Here is an 18,593-nt window from a genome sequence, read left to right as displayed (position 1 = left end):
GAACGGCAGTAGGGAAGATGGGATAACTTGTATCAGATAAAGAGGTTTTAAAAAACATCCGTTGAATGATTGTTGAAAAAACTTGATTATGCTCATTTTAGGGCACTTTCACACCTGTGAGCGTAAATAAAACTGAGCTTTCGCTTGCTTGCTAATTGGTTTGGTTTGGTTTGGTTTCACACTGTGCTTAATTAAACAAACCAAAAAGCAAAAGAAAACATCTTTGACTAAAAGGGATTTGGGGCTGGTTTGGGGCTTTGTGAGTCAGTTTACAAGCTCACATCTACTAAAATGCTGACTTTAGTCCAAGATACTTCTGTGTCAAGCTTCACTTGGAAATGGACAGACCAGTTGTTATGGTCAACACTGTGCATGGTCTCTATGTTCTCACCTGTCTAAAGGATCTCATCAAAAGTAAATGTTGCATATGTGAAAACTATCATCATATTAAGCAGAAAAAAGGTGCAAAAACATTTTCACACTTTGATTTAGCTAATTTCCTGTTTGTTGTATGTGTGTATTTAAAAAAAAAAATGAACAGTGTTTTAGGCTCATGGACTCTTTTGTCTGTAACCTAGTGAACCAGAGTTAATGTATTAAATAATAGAGACTTTAAAGCACTTTTGAATGTCGCTCTGGATAAGGGCGTCTGCCAAATGCTGTAAATGTAAATGTAACTAACAAGACTTTGTGACTGACAGCTGTGAGAAATATATATGAACATATACATATATATGTGAAGTAAGGATGGGAGAAGGAACTTGGGGTCAGAGGTCACATTAGATCTTCAGGAGAGAATAACCTCTGTTGGCAGTCAGGCATAACATCCTGAGAGCTAGAGCTACAAATGAGTTGTTTAGAAGACAAAATATGCATGTACAGAACAGGACAGGAGGAATTTGTACTGCTCTGTTGAGAATTCCCAGCCCCAGTCTTGAGGTCTCACACTCAGAGTTCCTGTCCACAGCGGTAACGGCTCCCGCTAATGAAATTTCTTTCATTCAAATGAAACATGAACACAAACCCATCTCTGACCAATGAGAAGCTTCAAATTTCACTCTTTGTTCAACGAGTGTATACAAAAATTCCCATCTCTGAACTTGTGCTGAGGACTACATGAGAGGAGCTTCTCTGAAATCTCTTTCTGCCAGTGTCGGAACGGTGTGTTGTTTCTTTTCTGTCAAGGGGTACCCAGTGAGCATCCACTGATCGGTTCCGTCCATGCAGATCGCTTTCTGAGCCAGTTTGGTCTGACCATAAAAGCTCAGATTTGGCCTCTAAACATGACTTTTTCTGGCCCACTTTCAGTTTGATAGATTTTATAGTTTTCCACCAAATGTACTAACTACAGAGCTTTCACTCTGGCCAACACTTAGACATTCCATTAACATTGACAAAGACATTATTAATCTAGATAGTAAACATTCCTGATCAGGGTGGGAAACATGTCAGGACTTTGTGCAAAAGACTGAAACATGACGTTAGTGTTTCTCTCTTTTCTGTTGTATTTCTTCAGGCCAACCGAGCTTTTCCGGAGTTGCAACATCCAATCTGACCAGGGCGCCATGAACGACATCAAACTGTGGTCAAACGGAACCATTAAGATGCCTCTGATGAACATCCCAGTTCTGGACATCAAAAAGTGCCGACCGGAGATGTGGAAGGCTGTGGCCTGTGCGCTCCAAATCAAACCCTGCTACAGCAAATCAAGAAGCAGCGTCATCTGCAAGTGCGTATTCCTCTTCCAGTCTCTACACATTGGCTCTGTCTGTTTTTCTTCCATGTGAAGTTCTGGCTGGCTTCAATTTGATTTTAAGTCGTTATCTGGACTGCTGCTGTTTTAAACTGCATTCACAAACCTGTATTTACAAAGTAAAGTCATTTTAACACTCGCAAGACATTGCCATGTTTTATATATTCTGTTACACACGGAGCTACTAGTAAGTGTATCTAATCCATGTCTCTGAACTGAGATGCTGGAAAAAAGCTTCGGTTTGTGTAGTGCAGAACTAATGTCACCCTTTAAAAGATAAGCATCGTGAGTGAACACTCAATGTTTCCTCCAAATCCTGATAAATATATATCTAAATGTTTATGATCTGGTTGACATTCAATAGAAAGATATGAGGAAGTATTTTGAATTCATTTATTTAGAAACAATTGAAACCAGTGTTTTGTAATTATAGGTTGTAATGGTTATCTGTCTGTCATGTTTCAGGAAGCTGAGATGGATGCACTTGCCTTAGTGTGTTTTATTAGAGTGATAGGAACACAAATCCATAGTGTGAATTAATCTCAGGAACAGGAAACAGGCATGTAAACAAGAGTAAGACAACACAGAAGAGTGTGCTGTAGCGCTGTGGGCTGTAATAAACGCTGATCATATCTACACACAGTGCTCAGAGCAAGGGGGAAATTATTTATTTATATCATTTATTTATAATCATTTTTCAGAATTTCCTGAAGGGTGCCAAAAATCTTTGGGCTGACTGTATTAGTAAGGAACAAGTCAAACCAAGCTCTGAGGTCATTTGAGTTGAAAGTTTTTCAAATGAAACTCCAAGTTCATTTCAGAATGTCACCATGCATTATAATTATCATGCAACAGTGAGGCATGTAGGAGTTGACAGCCATGACCCTGATGAATACAGCACAGTGCTGTCAGGGAGCCTAGAGAAATGTTTTACCTGACAGTTTCATTCTCACACACGAGAGCACAACTAGCTGTTTTGTTCGCATTTTATCACACCTGTGTTTACACTCCGAGCTAAAGCTTGTCTCATTTGGCGATCAGCGGCCCGTCCCTCGGCACTCACTCACACTCCGGTACCGAGAGGATTAGTCTTCCTCACGCAACAATTCTGTAGAAAGGCTTAGAACGCTCTCGCTCATGTCTTTGACAGGAAACACCCTGACTTCAGCTGCTCAGGACAAAAGCTCGTGTCAGTGAGTGATTGCAGGCTGTGACCTCATCATCATTCACCGGCATCTCTCCTCTTTTGACCTGTTCCAGCACGCATCAGAGTTTCTGTCTGCTGGTAATCAGCGCTTGACATTTTGCGGACAAGCACATATTCCTACACACTGGAGTTTCGTCGAAGTTAGTTCATGCTGGAAAAAGTGTCAGATTTTACCTTCCCTTATTGACATTTTGCTAAGTCCATTTCGTTACTATTGATCCACCTGACAATGTTTCCTACCTAGCATGTCAATTATAGGGTTTCTAGAGACATGTGCAGAAGGTTTGCCACGTGGGATTCGAGGTAAATTTGACGAGGAAAACATCGTCAATTTTTGAGAAAGGAGCAGACAGAAAAAGTCTCCAAGATCCTCAAGACTGAAGCTGAAAGTTATAGACTCAGTCAGAAAGTCAGCAGCCTTACAAACTAGTCATCTGTGTAGATAAATGAGCTGTATTGCTCTGCCTATGCAGGGGTATGATTACATGTATTTCACCATAACATTTCATGTCCCACTGGGTCTTAATAAATATTTTCATCGTCAGCTAGCAAACAGTGATTATGCTGCTTGCGTTCTCCATTTTCTTCAGTAAGGGGTAATTTACTTTCATTCTGATATAGCTGTGCATGCCTCTCCAGTTATATTGAGTTTTTGCAGCTTTCTAACTTGTTTTGATCGTGTAGTTCACCAGGCGTTCGTTGATATCCAGCTCTCTCTAATCTTTCTGTCACCTATTTCTTTCTGGCAGGTACTAAAGACTTTCATCCTCTGCAACACAATCAGACCTAGTTAGCAATAGTACAATTTAAGTATTTTTTTTTTTACCTGGATATGTAAAAATATATATTTACATATCTTAGCCCTCATCTACGTACATGGCATTTCATGCATTCCAGATGTGTGTGAAGACCACACATGTTTGTGGTCTGACACTGGACAAAGAAGCAAAGTTTTCTCGCATACTTATGTCAGTATGAGCAAGGTGAATAGCAAAATAACGGGAAAGTAGTCCGGATCTGAAAAGTCACTGCTGTTTCTGAAAAAGTCTCATTCACGATGGATGAAAACAGCGCAGAGAAAAAGCTCCAGTGTGTTTCCAAGCACAAGGCAGTTTTATAGTGTATACAGTCAACAGGAAGCATGCTTTCATCTCCTCCATCTGAAAACAGAGGTGTGTGTGTGTGTGTGTGTGTGTGTGTGTGTGTGTGTGTGTGTGTGTGTGTGCAATCCAGGCTGGCAGGAGCACAGAGAAGCGGTGTGCTTCCGTCCTCTGCAGCAGACACTTAAAACAGGATTTTATATTATAGTTTTTACCTTTAATTATTATATTTTTGTCTTTACCTCAACTGAGACCTTTTTATGTTTTGATTTATACGGTGCTTTCCATATTTACCAGTTGTATCTTTTCCAAGTTTCAAAATGGCAAATCACTGGTATGCATTTGATCCCAAGGTTGAACAAAGTAATCCACCCCTCCCACCTCTACCCCTCGATAATATCGTTCAGATCTTTGACATTTCTGCCTTTTTGCCTTCAGGTCGGACTGCGTGGACATCCTGACTCTCTGCGGCGACTTCTCACGCTTCCCAGAAGGCCACAGCCCCGAGCAGATCTGTGAGCTTCTCTCCCCTACGGATGACCCAGAGCGATGCATTCCTCTGCAGAGATACCTCAGTGAGTCTCAACTCCGTCAGCTTCAGCTTTATTTTTAATGTTTGCACCCATGAAATTCACCTGAACCTGTAATACTTTCGGCTCACCCGCAGCTCCTAGTCCTTTTGAGAACATCATCGAAGAGGTGATCCATCCCTGTAATCCAAACCCATGTCCCAGCAACCATCTGTGTGAGGTGAACAGGAGGGGATGTCATCCAGGACAAGACTGCAAGCCTTACTTCTGTGTGCCTGGTACTTGTTCTTTTTTATATATCATTTGACCATCAGTGCTGGTTAAGGCGATGTCTTTAAATTAAAGCGAGACCTCTCCCCGATGGCAGGCTGCAAACTGGGTGAAGCTTCCGAGTTCCTAGTGCACATGGAGGCTCGGATCCAGATTCCAGTGCGCAGCGGGCAGACCGGCTGTTACGAGGTGTGCACCTGCGGGCAAACCGGCCGTCTTGAAAACTGCGCCGAGATGCCCTGCACCGACACCACCAAGACCTGTGCCGTAGGAGGGCAGAGAAAAAGTGAGCCGTGACAGTCGTGCTATATCTTAATTTTGCATAGTGATGGTTTTTCTCGATCATCGACCGAAGAAGGAGTTTTGTCAAGAATCTTTTCAGAAAACTGAGGATGTAATTGTTAACAGAGAGCGAATATGTTATGATTACACAATAATTATCTCCGTTTAAAAAAACGAGAAAGGCCTTTGTTCTCTTTGGATTCAAAGTAAAAACAACAAAGGCTAGAGCCCTCATCCCTCTCTCTCCCTCTCTCCCGCTCGTCTGAACGAATCCCCTAGCAAAACATTACATTAAAGGAGAAGAGTAAAAGCCACCACATGCTGGAATTTCCTTCCTGTGGTCTTCTTTTGGACAGCCTGAAATGTCAGCAAGTGGCTTTTAGAGAAACTTGCCCCTCGTTGGCACGAGCCGTAAATGATTCATGCCTTCTACTGCCTCAAGGAACGTACTCCTTGTGAGGCTGCCACCTAGTGGCGTAGTGACAAAAAACACTAAAACATCTAACCTGAAGGCCCTGATAATATTAATAATCACCATTTCTGAAAATTAGTAATGATATTATCCAGGGAACACAATATTCATAGACATGTCATAGACATAATAATTGAAACTAAACATTTAAATTATTATCCTAAAAACAAGAAATTGCCCTGAGAGAAGGATACATGAATTGTACCATTTAGTCTCTTGTAATTGAAGACAGAGTTTTATTTATGAACATCTGTATTGTATTGTACATTTTGTATTGAATTGTAAATGGTGGTTGGTTTGAACCTGAAGGACTTTATAGCATTGCAAGGCTCATTTTGACACAACCAGGAGTCAGGCCTACAGTATATGAGCAGTACACAAGGAAATAAATACCATTATTTAAACAGAATGGGGATTTGTGAAGGGTGCCATTACATTTATTACAGGGAGTCTGAAAGACACATTAGAGCAGGATTGTGGTACAGATATCCTAACAATTTTACAGTTAGCAGTAAATGTATTGGCTCTTTTTCTTTCTTTTTCAGTCTCTTTTTCTTGTGCAGTTAATAAATAGTTTGCTCGTGATTGCATTAGATGTGACAGAAAGGGAAAATGTTGTGGTATCCTTTTGAACAAGATTGTATTTTTTAAGGTCATGGAACATCTTTCAAGGTGGACTGTAAGTCCTGCTTTTGCTACGCTGGAGAAACTATCTGCTTCCCACCACAGTGCCCCAGTCTAGACAACTCAGGCGAGCAGCGCCGGGCATTTACAGGTGTGTGTACATGTGTTTCACAGCTCCTACAGTCTACCAGTGCTACAATTTACCTCATATTACTTCTTCTGTTTGTAAATCTCCTCTGTCTCTTTCAGGACTTCCATGTGGCTGTCCTGATCATTTTGTGCCAGTGTGTGCCCGTAATGGACGCACGTACCCTAGTGCCTGCATGGCACGCTGCATGGGCTTCCGAGACAGTCAGTTTATGTTTGGCTCCTGCAGGAGCATAGGACCCTGCTCCCCTAACCCCTGCCCGAGAAACCAAAGGTAAGAGCAGAGCTGTCCTGGAGCTGCGAAGGCACATTTCATTCATTCATTCATTCATCTTCTACCGCTTATCCAAACTACCTCAGATCTCAGGCGTCATCGGGCATCAAGGCAGGATACACCCTGGACGGAGTGCCAACCCATCGCAGGGCACACACACACTCTCATTCACTCACACAATCACACACTACGGACAATTTTCCAGAGATGCCAATCAACCTACCATGCATGTCTTTGGACCGTTGGAGGAAACCGGAGTACCCGGAGGAAACCCCCGAGGCACGGGGAGAACATGCAAACTCCACACACACAAGGCGGGAATCGAACCCCGACCCTGGAGGTGTGAGGCGAACGTGCTAACCACTAAGCCACCGTGCCCCCAGGCACATTTCCTCTGAAAATTACATCAGGTATCATTAAAAGATCAGACAAGCATACAGGCTCGACTTTTATTATCTGTGCAACGTTACACATGTTCTCCCTGTATGAATTTTCTTCAGGGAACTAGCTTTCTTTCCAACTTCAAAAAAAGCGGCTTGGTAGAATAAGTCTGTGCAAGATGCCCTACAACTGAGACTAGACCGACGTCCCATTCAGGCCGTGTTTCTGCACCCAGTGATCCTGTGGTTTGCTGTGGATACACCATGATCCTGACCATGATAATGCACATACTGGAAATTAATTCAGAATTCAGAAATATTTTTTAAAAATAGAATTATAACAGGGGGCACTGTGGCTTAGTGGTTAGCACGTTCGCCTCACACCTCAAAGGTTGGGGGTTTGATTGTTTTATGTGTGTGTGGAGTTTGCATGTTCTCCCCGTGCCTCTGGGGTTCTCCGGTTTCCTCCCCCGGTACAAAGACATGCATGGTAGGTTGATTGGCATCTCTGGAAAATTGTCCGTAGTGTGTGATTGCGTGAGTGAATGAGAGTGTTTGTGCCCTGCAATGGGTTGGCACTCCATCCAGGGTGTATCCTGCCTTGATGCCCGATGACGCCTGGGATAGGCACAGGCTCCCCGTGACCCGAGAGAGTTCGGATAAGCGGTAGAAAATGAGCGAGTGAGAGAGAGAGAATTATAACATCACTGATAAACAGATCAGAGATTAAGAATCAGCTAAGATCCTATTTCAACTGAGAGCATTGGTTAAGTCAAGTCAAGAAGCTTTTCATTGTCACTTCAACCCTATATAGTTATGGCAGTAAGGAGAATACTATTTGTCCACACTGAGCGAGCCTGACGTGACTGAGCCGACTTTGGAAAGAAAAAACTCCCTTAGCTGGAAAAGGAAGAAACCTTGAGAGGAACCAGACTCAAATTGGTGACACTGGTGTGTGATTATACATATGCAGTCTGACAATTGTGTATTGATGAGGAGGTTGTTGTCCTCAAAATCCACATAAATTTGGCATCTCCTCTTGGACTGTCCAAAATCTTCATGAAGCGGAATCCAACTGGGGCTTGTACAGCGCTAGATGCCTTAAGATCCTCACAGAGTTGGCCTCATCTCAATGAAACTCCAAAATCCTTATGACATGGCTGGTACAATCTCTGGATGCCTCAGGATGCTTAGAAAAAGGGAAGCAAGTGGAGAGGAATTAAGCGTAGCTGTTGTTTATAATATTAGCAAGCACTAGATGGTGATATGCATTTGATCATATGAAGTTCTGGAGCACACATCAACGTTCCTCCAGGACGCAGTGCTCCATAAAACACAGATCAACAGGAGACAACACAGAACTAAGTACACTACAGTATTACATCAAGTGTATTTGTGCAAACAGTGTGAGGCAACAGTACAATAACTGACAGTGCAGCGCCGAGCAGTACACAGTTTTGTTGTAAACATTGTCGGTAACATTGTATTGTATTTAGTGAAGCGTTACACCCTCACATTCTCTCTATAGTCAAGATTTCCTTTTATTTTTTTTACCTGCTTGTTTTATGCCATTTCCTCTTCCCTAGGGATTTTTGTTCCTCAGGCTTCTCATGCTTAGCCGTGTTGTTTATTCAGGTGTGATGTTCAGGCATTCCTCTCCAGTCCAGGCTAATATTTCCTGGAGGTATTTTGTAGTGAGAGTGTGTTTTGTAGTGTGTTGTAATCCTTCCTCCGGATACTCTCTCTGGGCCATGAGCCCTTTAGCTTAAGAGTGTCAGACTCCTCTGGGGATGGAGCGAGTTCACATTAGGTATTTAGCCATGTGCTAATTTGTCAGCGTGTGTGATGCACCGTTAAACTAGTGTTAAATCAAATTGGAGTCGTGAACCCTTTTATTATTGTGAACAAATGCGAAGTGAGTGTCACTCAAGATTATTTATTAACACTTCTTTTTTTCTGTCCTAATCACGTAGAAAGTAATCAGAAGTGTGGAAAGATTAGGCTTGTTAACTTTGTGTTTCAACTTAGCAAAATGCGATTTTTTACAGGTAATGTAGAACCTAATGAGGCATCTGTCAGACTCTTCGGACTGTGTTTTCATTATATCTCCAGACCTTTTTTTTTTAATAACATTTTGAAGAGAATAAAGCCTCAAAGAGCTCGTGGATAAGACTCCTGCTTGTGTAGCCCTCCCTCTGAAATAAATGTCTTGTGGAATCTGTCTTATGTAACACCCAACAGCTTGTTTTATTATAACATCCTTCCCTGGCCCGGCATTCAAAGCCAGACCGCTTGTTTGTTCCACTGTTTGTTCTTTGGTAAACAAGATGATAAAAACGGCAAGCACTTGCTGTTAGAAACCTGGTTGTTGTGCTTTTTTATGGAGCCAATATTGATGCATTGACGTCTATAAGCAGTCTGGTTGCCATGGACCAAGTGACTCGTGCCTGATATGAAGAGATTCTTGTAGTCCTACAGATAAACTGGAAGCACAGGTTGCTTCATACATCTGTTTATCTTCAGGATTTACATTTGATCTCGGTGGATTCTGTGACTACCCCGAAAACACAAGGCATGAGGCATGAGCCTGTATGGTGCACAAGTCTGTCACAGGTTACAATAGACACACATTCACTTCCCAAGGCAAATAATCAATTTCATACTGATCCATGATTTTGTGGACTACTTATGGATGTGTAAATGAATTCGTTTTATACTTATTCTCTCATTTCAATTGTTTTAATCTTTCATGAGACATCTATAGATGTTCCTATCAGTTAACTGTAGTTCCTCATCTTACCACAAGAGGGCAGAGTCACTACACTCTTTTGATACACAATACTCTGTATGATTGATAGGATTCTGGGTCAGAGTCTGGCAATGCCTAGCAATGTGGCTAAAAGCTTAGGCACTTAAAACAAGGCACTTTAAGTCTGCCACAAAACTGAAATCTCAGCTGTTTAAAATCTAGTCCACATTTGACTTCCTTTTTATTCATGTACACAACTGTTGTGTAAAACAATCCATTACCACACTTTACTCTCACTTCTGCTTCAAAAGAACAAGAGCTGGACAAAAGGACAATTTTGGGGAAAGCTCTCAAATATTTGAAATATCTCACACATTTCAGTAGAAAGAGCTCCATCAAATTGCCCACACGCAGCTTCCATTATTGCAGCAGGTTTTGTACAATACAGCCATTATGGTCCCTATGCGAATAGGAGGAAATAATAGTCTAATTATTTTTTTTATTTTCCTTTTTTTCTTTCTATCCGACATTCTTATGTCTTATTCTTATTCTTGTTTAGCTGGTAAATATTTTATTAAATATTCTACTAAAATATTGTATGCAAAAGAAAGCTTTTTCGAAGTAAACAGGAAATTGTGATTATTAGATTCATATATACTCTATATAATAACTAAGAATAATAACTCTTAATTGCATTGCTACCTTGTTCCCTCTCACACTCTTCTACTCTCCCCCATTCCATAAAGCACAACTCAAAACTTTCATTTATTTTAATTAACCATTTATACATTCAGTATAAACAAATGTATTATTTTATTGTTGCAAGTCTGATATAAAATGAGTCGGGAGATGTTTGTTTGTCCCTCTGTTGGATAACCTTACACAGAATTTTAGGTAACCCCTTAAATATCCAAAAATATTTTGGAAGCTTATGAACGAGCACTTGGGGCATCTCAGAGGGCAGAAATGGGTTTGATATCACCATAAAAGAATCTTTTTCAGTGGATATGTAGAATCTGTTTATTCTGTTTGTCTAGGTGCAAATTCCATTTTTTTTCCTCTGGTAAAAAAGATTTAAAGCATCATACAAACACATTACAAACAAACAAAACACCATACCTCAATTCATGTCATGACTGGCGTATGTATCTCAGAGCAAAGCAGTAGGTGATATCAAGTTGAGATTGTCGTATGAAGTAACTATTCAATATTCAATCAGTTCAATTTTATTTGTATATCGCTTTTAACACTGGACATTGACTCAAAGCAGCTTTATAGAACATTAGACAAAAAATTCAAGATTAATATTAGACTTATATTTAAATGTGTTTGTATTTATTTCTAATGAGCAAGCAAGCCTGAGGAGACTGAGGTAACTTTGGCGAGGAAAAAACGCCTTAGGCGGAAGAGGAAGGTACCTTGAGAGAAACCAGACTCAAATGTGAACTTCATCCTCATTTGGGTGACACTGAGTGTGTTATTATGAATGATGTCCTTTCACCACTCCGATAATTGTATATTGATGAGGAGGTTGTTGTCCTGGCATTTTCTCTTTGAATTTCCGAAATCCTCATGAAGCAGAAGCTGGTCCTGATGTCTAGCTGCCTCAGGATTCTCACAGGTTTGGCCTCTTCTCACTAAAGGTCTGAAATCTTCATGACACTGAGCACAACTGGAGATGGCACAATCTCTGTCTGCCTCATGATAGGTAGAAAAAGAGAAGCAAGTTGAGAGAAATTAGCGTAGCAACTTTTTTTAACATTAGCATGCACAACATGATAATGTGCGTGTGATCAGATGTACTGAAGCACAAGTTTATGGGATGTATTATGTGTGTGTCTGGCTAAAGAGATATGTCTTTAATCTATATTTAAACTGGGAGAGTGTGCATGAGACCCAAACACTGTCAGGAAGGCTACTCCAAGGTTTAGGAGCTAATACCTTTGTATTCTACTTGTTTATGATAAATCTATCATGATGTACACTTCAGGTGACTTGCATCACTTGCTATCATATTGTTTTAAATATATAATCATTAAACAATAGCATTATTTCATATCCTCTGTCTCAGGTGTATCCCTAAGCGGCGTGTATGTCTGACGAATACAACAGACTACCCGTGTCTGCAGTACCAGTGTGTGGGCCGACCTTCCGGCTGCGATAACAACCAGCTAGATCCGGTCTGTGACACGGACAACACGGAGCACACCAACCTGTGTCTACTTTACCAGAGCGGCAAAACCCTGGCTTACATGGGTCACTGTCAGGTACACACATCTCAGTTTACCTCCATCACACCACAAACACTAATACCACGTATTATTTTAGGCCTATTACTATAATAATATCTTTTTGAAGGCATTCTAGAAAAACTGTGAGTCACAATTATTCCCTGCAACTCAGTTTGCTAGATTCTTTAATTCCTTCACAAGTGCTCAGTGTCTTGCTGCTTCATATTGTTTAAAGGCAACTCACAAGGTATACATACGTTCAACAAAAGAGATAGGGTTGTGAGGAGCAGAGCCAGATTCCCTGACAGTCAGATAAAATGACTAACTGCCCCTTTAATAACTAATACCTCATACTTACTCACTCCATCATCCATCATGCAATTTTAGACACCATCCCATGCTGTAAACACAGGAAAGGACGATGTAATCTTGTTGGCGTAATATTGTTTGAAAAGATTTGTTTTAGTAGGATCTGAATAAATTGGATTCGTTATAGTATTATCTAAATAAAAAACGGAAAAATATACGCTTTCGTTTAAATGTGTCTTGTTGGTACTGATACTGTATGCATCCTACCACAGAGAGAGATGACCAGGAAAGACGAAGCCTAACATGTGCTTCCTCTAATACTCAGGACACTTGTAGGACCCATTTGGGGACAAAAGCGCTCAGTCCACGTGACTTATGTTTGTGACAGCAATATCAGATAAATCGCTCTCTCTTCTGTTAATCAGAGTAACACTAACGAATCAAGGGTGTCTGTGATTTCATGCATGCGAAAGAGGGCTGAGTGCTTTTGTAAATCACCACAGTTTTAGTGTCACTGCAACAAGAGTTAATGACGTAAGTCATTTTCTTTACGTTCAGGACGATCCTTAAAGCTTCTTTATTGTGTAACATAACGTAGAGAACACGTCTCTGGCAGTCTGTTATGTAATTCAGCCAAACTCGCATTATAATCCCTGTTCTGTCATTTTTATGACATGACACTAGAGGGCACCGTCTCGTCCGAAATAACAGAAGCATGCGTTTACGCTCTGAGCTCAGGCTGTATTTTCCAGGAAGCTGGGTCAGAAGACTTCACATTAACTACTGCCGTCTGCTGAGGCCAAAGCCATTCATTTAGCTGCAGCTATAAACAGCATCCTGAACACAAGGTCAACACGGTGCACTGTGTTTAATGATGAGCACAACTTTCATTACAGGAAGAGTACGGGGCATTTTTCAGTGTTGGCACTGTGTGATTAGAAGGTGTGGTGAACATTTTTCTGTCTAGCACTGTGGGTTTGTCTGCATTTATTTATTATTAACACAGACACACAAATGACCTATAAAGCTATAAAACCCACACAGAGAAGGGAACTGGAGAGCTCAGTGATGCGCATATTGATAATTCATTGATAATAAATACAGTGGAGTGTTCTATAGGAAAATGTTCACAAACACGTATATTACTACACTTGTACACTTACAGTATACTACACTAAACTTAGAGTGACAAAGCAGACTCGTCAGTCGGCACTTAAAGGTGGGGTGTTCGTTGTTTGAAAGCCAATGTTGACATTTGAAATCATCAAAACAAACACGTCCCTAACCCAAATAGGTCCCACCACTGTATTGATAGCTCCGCCTGCACATACTGACACGCCCATATTGACAAGACACACCCCTTTCAGCTCATTGGCTACACGTTAGTTTTGTTTATCGGCTTGACTCAGTTTTCTGAAGCATTTCTCAAACATCGTACACTCCACCTTTAAGCTTCCTGTGCTGCTCAGTCTCATTACGCTTAGATAGATAGAAATACTGAATTAGACAGAAATGTTTCAATCTCCCTCCTTCACTCTGCCACTCAACTCTCTCTTTCCCCACTAACACGTCTTCTTTGAGCTGTGATTTCAAACAAAATCATTCGTTCAAGTCGTTCCCTTTTACTAAACAATGGGAATACAACTAAAGACAGGACAGCTGGGTAGACTTTCATCTACAATTGCAATTAACTGTGTTGGGAATGATTATTATTTCATTTATTTAATTATTTAAATTAATAAATCATTTGTATCTATGTGTTGTTGATCAGGGGATCAGGGTTCAAGCCCCAGCAATGTCAAGCTGCAATCGTTGGGCCCTTGAGCAAGGCCCTTATCTCTCACTACTCAAGGGGTGCTGTATCATGGCTGACCATGTGCTCTGACCCCAACCTCTAAAGTTGGGATGTGTGAAGAAAGAATTTTACTGTGCTGTAATGTATATGTGACAAAATAAAGGCTTCTATTCTGTTCTATATTTACTATAATAAGAGCTAATCAGAAATACTGCTTTTGTGTATTTTTATAGAAATGTGTCATTCTCCATCTCTCTGGGCCTTTTTACACCTGGTCACTTTGGGGCTTTTTACACCTGGTCACTTCATGCGTTTTCTGTGATCAGATAGCTATCCGATCGTAAAAAGACCAGGTCTAAATGTCCTCAGAAACGTTTTCGAGACAGATATAAATCCGATCGTTCAAACCACTTCAGGAGGTGGTCTGGGATGCATTTCAGATGAAACTGGACAGGTGTAAATGAATGTGGATGTTCAAGCCACATCAGCGCTATACTCCTCCCAAACGGAAGTACGTCACTCACAACTGCTGGCTCCGATCTTTCACCCAGGCGTCTCGTTGGGTCTTAAAATGCACTGCTGCTGCCAGCGAAAATGCAGCAAACAGTAAATGCTGTTTTTTGTCGCATAACCATCGTAACAAGTTTTTTCGTCTTGTTACCTGGTCTTTTTACAATCGGATAGCTATCCGATCACAGAAAACGCATGAAGTGACCAGGTGTAAAAAAGCCCCTTAGATTTTAGTTTATTGATGGTGGGATTTAGTTTTTAGTTTATTGACCTTCTATCCATTTCAATATGGTTGCTGCAGAACCACACAGAATTTGCCATCATTCCTGTTTTGGATGTGTTGTTAACACAGTTAAAAGCAGTGTGTTAGCATTCGAAGGTGATGTGAATATGAATTGTTTTGCTGGTGGTGGAGTTCGAATAAGAAAACAGTTCTTGGATTTTGGAAGATTCATTCACAGATTGTTCATCGAATGCCTTTCCTGTGAAAGCAGTGAAAATGTTTTGTAGTTTAAACAGTTTTTCACTGACCGTGTTAGGTTTATGTGTCAACAGTACATGTTGGCAATCAAGAAACGTTACAAAACTGTAACGTTATAGGATTTACAGATGCATGTGGTAACATAGACGATGCATGACACTATTCTTCTGCTCACTCTTCTGTTTTTTTTTCTGAATCTGCCACTAGGTGGTGGATGTGTTGTGTTATCCGTGACTCTTATTAGAAAAAGATATGCTTCATTCTAAAATCTGATTGGTTGATTGAGTCCCATTTGAAGCTGTTGTAAAATGGAGGATATACTGATTTATACACACACACAACGATTTCAACATAATAAAGTTAAATAAAGTTCCACATAGTAAACAATTAATTCATTAGGTTTAAGTCATTAGTCTGTCTATGTAATGCTCTGTGCTTTGCCTATTTGCATGTTGCTTAGCAACCAAATCTTACTTCTGTTAACAGAATATATTACCTATCTGCTGAAATGTTTCTTGGGATCACTAATTAACAAAAACAATTATTCAGTAAACAACGCTTCACATCGGAAAAAAGAGTAATATGTGTATTTTGTGTTGTATGTGTGTGTACACACAGGATGCCTGCAGAGTAACAAGGGAAGTGTGTGGACACAATGGCGTGACGTACAACACGGTGTGCGAGGCGTTTTCGGATCGTGTGGCTGTGGATTATCAGGGTCGCTGCCATGCTTTGGGTTCTTTGTCAGGTTTCCCGTCTGATTCAGGCTGTAACGCCGTGCCCTGTCCTGCTCTCTCTGCTGCAGGGTGTAACCCCATCACTCCACCCGGTGAGTTACACTCTGCTGTTCTCGGCTTTACACAACTCACGTGTGTCTCCAGACATAGACATTTCTCTGTGTGTGTGTGTGTGTGTGTGTGTGTAGGTGCATGTTGCCCAGTGTGTGCCGGGATGTTGCAGATCCTCTGGAATAAACAGCAGATGAATGTCTTTGCCAAGGTAACCATCATCTCTATGCGTGTTTGCCCTCTCTGCCCTCGCTCTGTATTTATCACAGAACATCTTTGCAGTTTAGTCGCGGTCTTTTTGCCCTCACTGGCCTTGAATTTCAGTATCACAATGCAAACAGCAGATGGCAGCATGGATATCATTTCACGAAACCTCCAGAGTTTACAGAATAACAATTTCAGACAGATTACTCAAGCGGCAATGTGAACAGCATTCTGCAATGTCTTAAATCACATTCAATTATTTTTCATTAATTGTGTTATTTAGCTTTTCAGCATGTCTCAGTGAACATACTTGGATAGAAAAGCAAGAAAACACCATAAAATGAATTCAACACCACACAAGTCGAACCACCAAATAAATATCTGCCAGGAGAGCAACATTTAAAAAGATTATTTTAAAACTAATTAGCATGTGGAGGAATTTAAGCCTGATTTTATTAGCTATTATATTAGAAAGCCTTAGTTATTAGATTAGAAGCTTGAACCTCTCCAGACTTTAAAGCAAGTCACAGGTTTGTATTAATGCCTGTTATATATACTGTATTCTTTACAGTACACTGTTTCTATAGTAACGTCTAATTCACAGGGACAGACGCTCCGTATATGATTCGTGATAAGGAGATTAAACAAGTCGTTATTCAGCAAAGAAAAAAATCTAATCATTGAAACGGTGATGTTTTTTTTTCTGTCTGTGCATCAAGGTTTCTGTGTATCATGCTGCGTTTCGTTGTCTTTCAATCGACTGTTTAGAGCTGTTATAATGTAAAGGGATTTAAATGATAACCATTTTAAAATACTTCAAGATTGAAAAATAATCAACTTTTTTGGTGGTATGTGGAATTCTGTGTGTTGTTCCACATCACAGCAATGCATTGTTGATTATTTTCCTATAAAAACACATGCAAACAACATAATTTATTCCAAATCATAGCTCTTAGCATTTCCTTCGAAATGTCTTCTAAAAATCAGCTAATCCCAGTATTAGCAAGAAACACACTGTTTTCCTGTCAGTGCTTATTTTAACTATAGGATGTGTGTGTTGTGTGTGATTTTTTTTTTTTTTTTTTTAGCTGAACCACAATCAGCCGGTCACGGTGCATGACATCCTGAGAGTCCTGCGTCTGCACATCTCAGTCCCTCAGTGCGATATCTTCGGCTACCTGAGCATCGACTCCGAGCTCGTCATCCTCATCATACCTGTGGACCAGCAGCCAACGCCCCTGCAGGTGTGTGTCCGTGTTTTATTTACACAACATTTTTCCCCCCCTTATTAGAGCCTTGAGAGCTTTTCTGTCAGCATTCGCAGTAAATTCAGGGAGAATGCCTACTGCGCTGTCAAACCCATTACCTTCACTCGGAGGAAAAGAGAGTTTTACACATACATGCACACACACACACACACACACTAGTATATATATATATATATATATATATATATATATATATATATATATATATATATATATATATATTTATAGTGTATATGTATTTTTAATGTTAGATAGACAGGCATTGTGATGCCTCCTGACACCTTGTCAATCAAATAAGCCCTGCAGCTACAGTAATTAGCACCTTGATGAAATCAGAATCAGTTTTTAGCCTGTTTTCTAAAGAGCGATATGTATATTTGTTCAGTTCTTGCATTCGTGTAGTATCATTTTCATAGCTAATGTTTGAGAATGACAGTTCATCTGCATTGTGGATTGTTGAACTGCTTTATTTAGTAAGATGCCAAAGGCACAGTGTGTCCCCCAAAGCTAAACAGAAACCAGTTTAATATTGAGCAGGTAAATAATTACTCACTGAAATGTTTCTGGTTTTCCAGTAATTTAAAGTTTCATACATTTTGTCAACATTGGCTTAGTAATTTGAGACTATATGTATTATAATACCGACTATATTTGGTATTTAGTAAACCTTTGTTTAGGACACAGTTGTTTCTTCCATAATTAATCACAAGATGGCATTTTTTTCTAGTTTCTCCACACTTTAAGGTCATGAGATGTATCTATGATCACTGCTGAGTAAATAAGGAAGTCTCTCTCTCTCTCTCTCTCTCTCTCTCTCTCTCTCTCTGTCTCTTTGTCTCTCTGTCTCTCTGTCTCTCTCTTTCTGTCTCTTACAGTCTCTTACAGTCTCTCTGTCTCTCTCTGTCTCTCTCTCTTTCTCTGTCTGTCTCTCTCTCTGTCTCTCTTTTGTCTCTCTCTGTGTCTCTCTCTCTGTGTCTCTCTCTGTCTCTCTCACTCTGTCTCTCTCTCACTCTGTCTCTCTCTCTCTCTCTCTCTCTGTCACTCTTTGTCTGTTTCTCTCTGTCTCTTACAGTCGCTCTCTCTATCTCTCTCTCTCTGTCACTCTTTGTCTGTTTCTCTCTGTCTCTTACAGTCGCTCTCTCTCTCTCTCTCTCTCTCTCTCTCTCTGTTTCTTACAGTCTCTCTGTCTCTCTCTGTCTCTCTCTCTTTCTCTGTCTCT

At 40.5% G+C, this 18,593-nt stretch overlaps 1 protein-coding gene across 1 annotated transcript in view; it reads left to right on the top strand.

Moving 5' to 3' along the window:
* Positions 1 to 18,593, top strand: part of reck (reversion-inducing-cysteine-rich protein with kazal motifs) — a 121,894-nt gene that overhangs the window by 99,874 nt on the left and 3,427 nt on the right. The window contains exons 12-21 of the mRNA XM_060869658.1: positions 1,517 to 1,729; positions 4,499 to 4,635; positions 4,728 to 4,868; positions 4,958 to 5,146; positions 6,267 to 6,389; positions 6,488 to 6,659; positions 11,860 to 12,055; positions 15,733 to 15,943; positions 16,040 to 16,113; positions 17,195 to 17,350. Coding sequence (XP_060725641.1) covers positions 1,517 to 1,729; positions 4,499 to 4,635; positions 4,728 to 4,868; positions 4,958 to 5,146; positions 6,267 to 6,389; positions 6,488 to 6,659; positions 11,860 to 12,055; positions 15,733 to 15,943; positions 16,040 to 16,113; positions 17,195 to 17,350 — 1,612 coding nt within the window. The remainder of the gene's footprint in view (positions 1 to 1,516; positions 1,730 to 4,498; positions 4,636 to 4,727; positions 4,869 to 4,957; positions 5,147 to 6,266; positions 6,390 to 6,487; positions 6,660 to 11,859; positions 12,056 to 15,732; positions 15,944 to 16,039; positions 16,114 to 17,194; positions 17,351 to 18,593) is intronic.

The sequence above is a fragment of the Tachysurus vachellii genome, chromosome 5 (assembly GCF_030014155.1).
Source record: "Tachysurus vachellii isolate PV-2020 chromosome 5, HZAU_Pvac_v1, whole genome shotgun sequence".
Taxonomy (NCBI): domain Eukaryota; kingdom Metazoa; phylum Chordata; class Actinopteri; order Siluriformes; family Bagridae; genus Tachysurus; species Tachysurus vachellii.
Note: the sequence above shows the minus strand (reverse complement) of the source record. Positions and strands in the feature narration are given on the sequence as shown.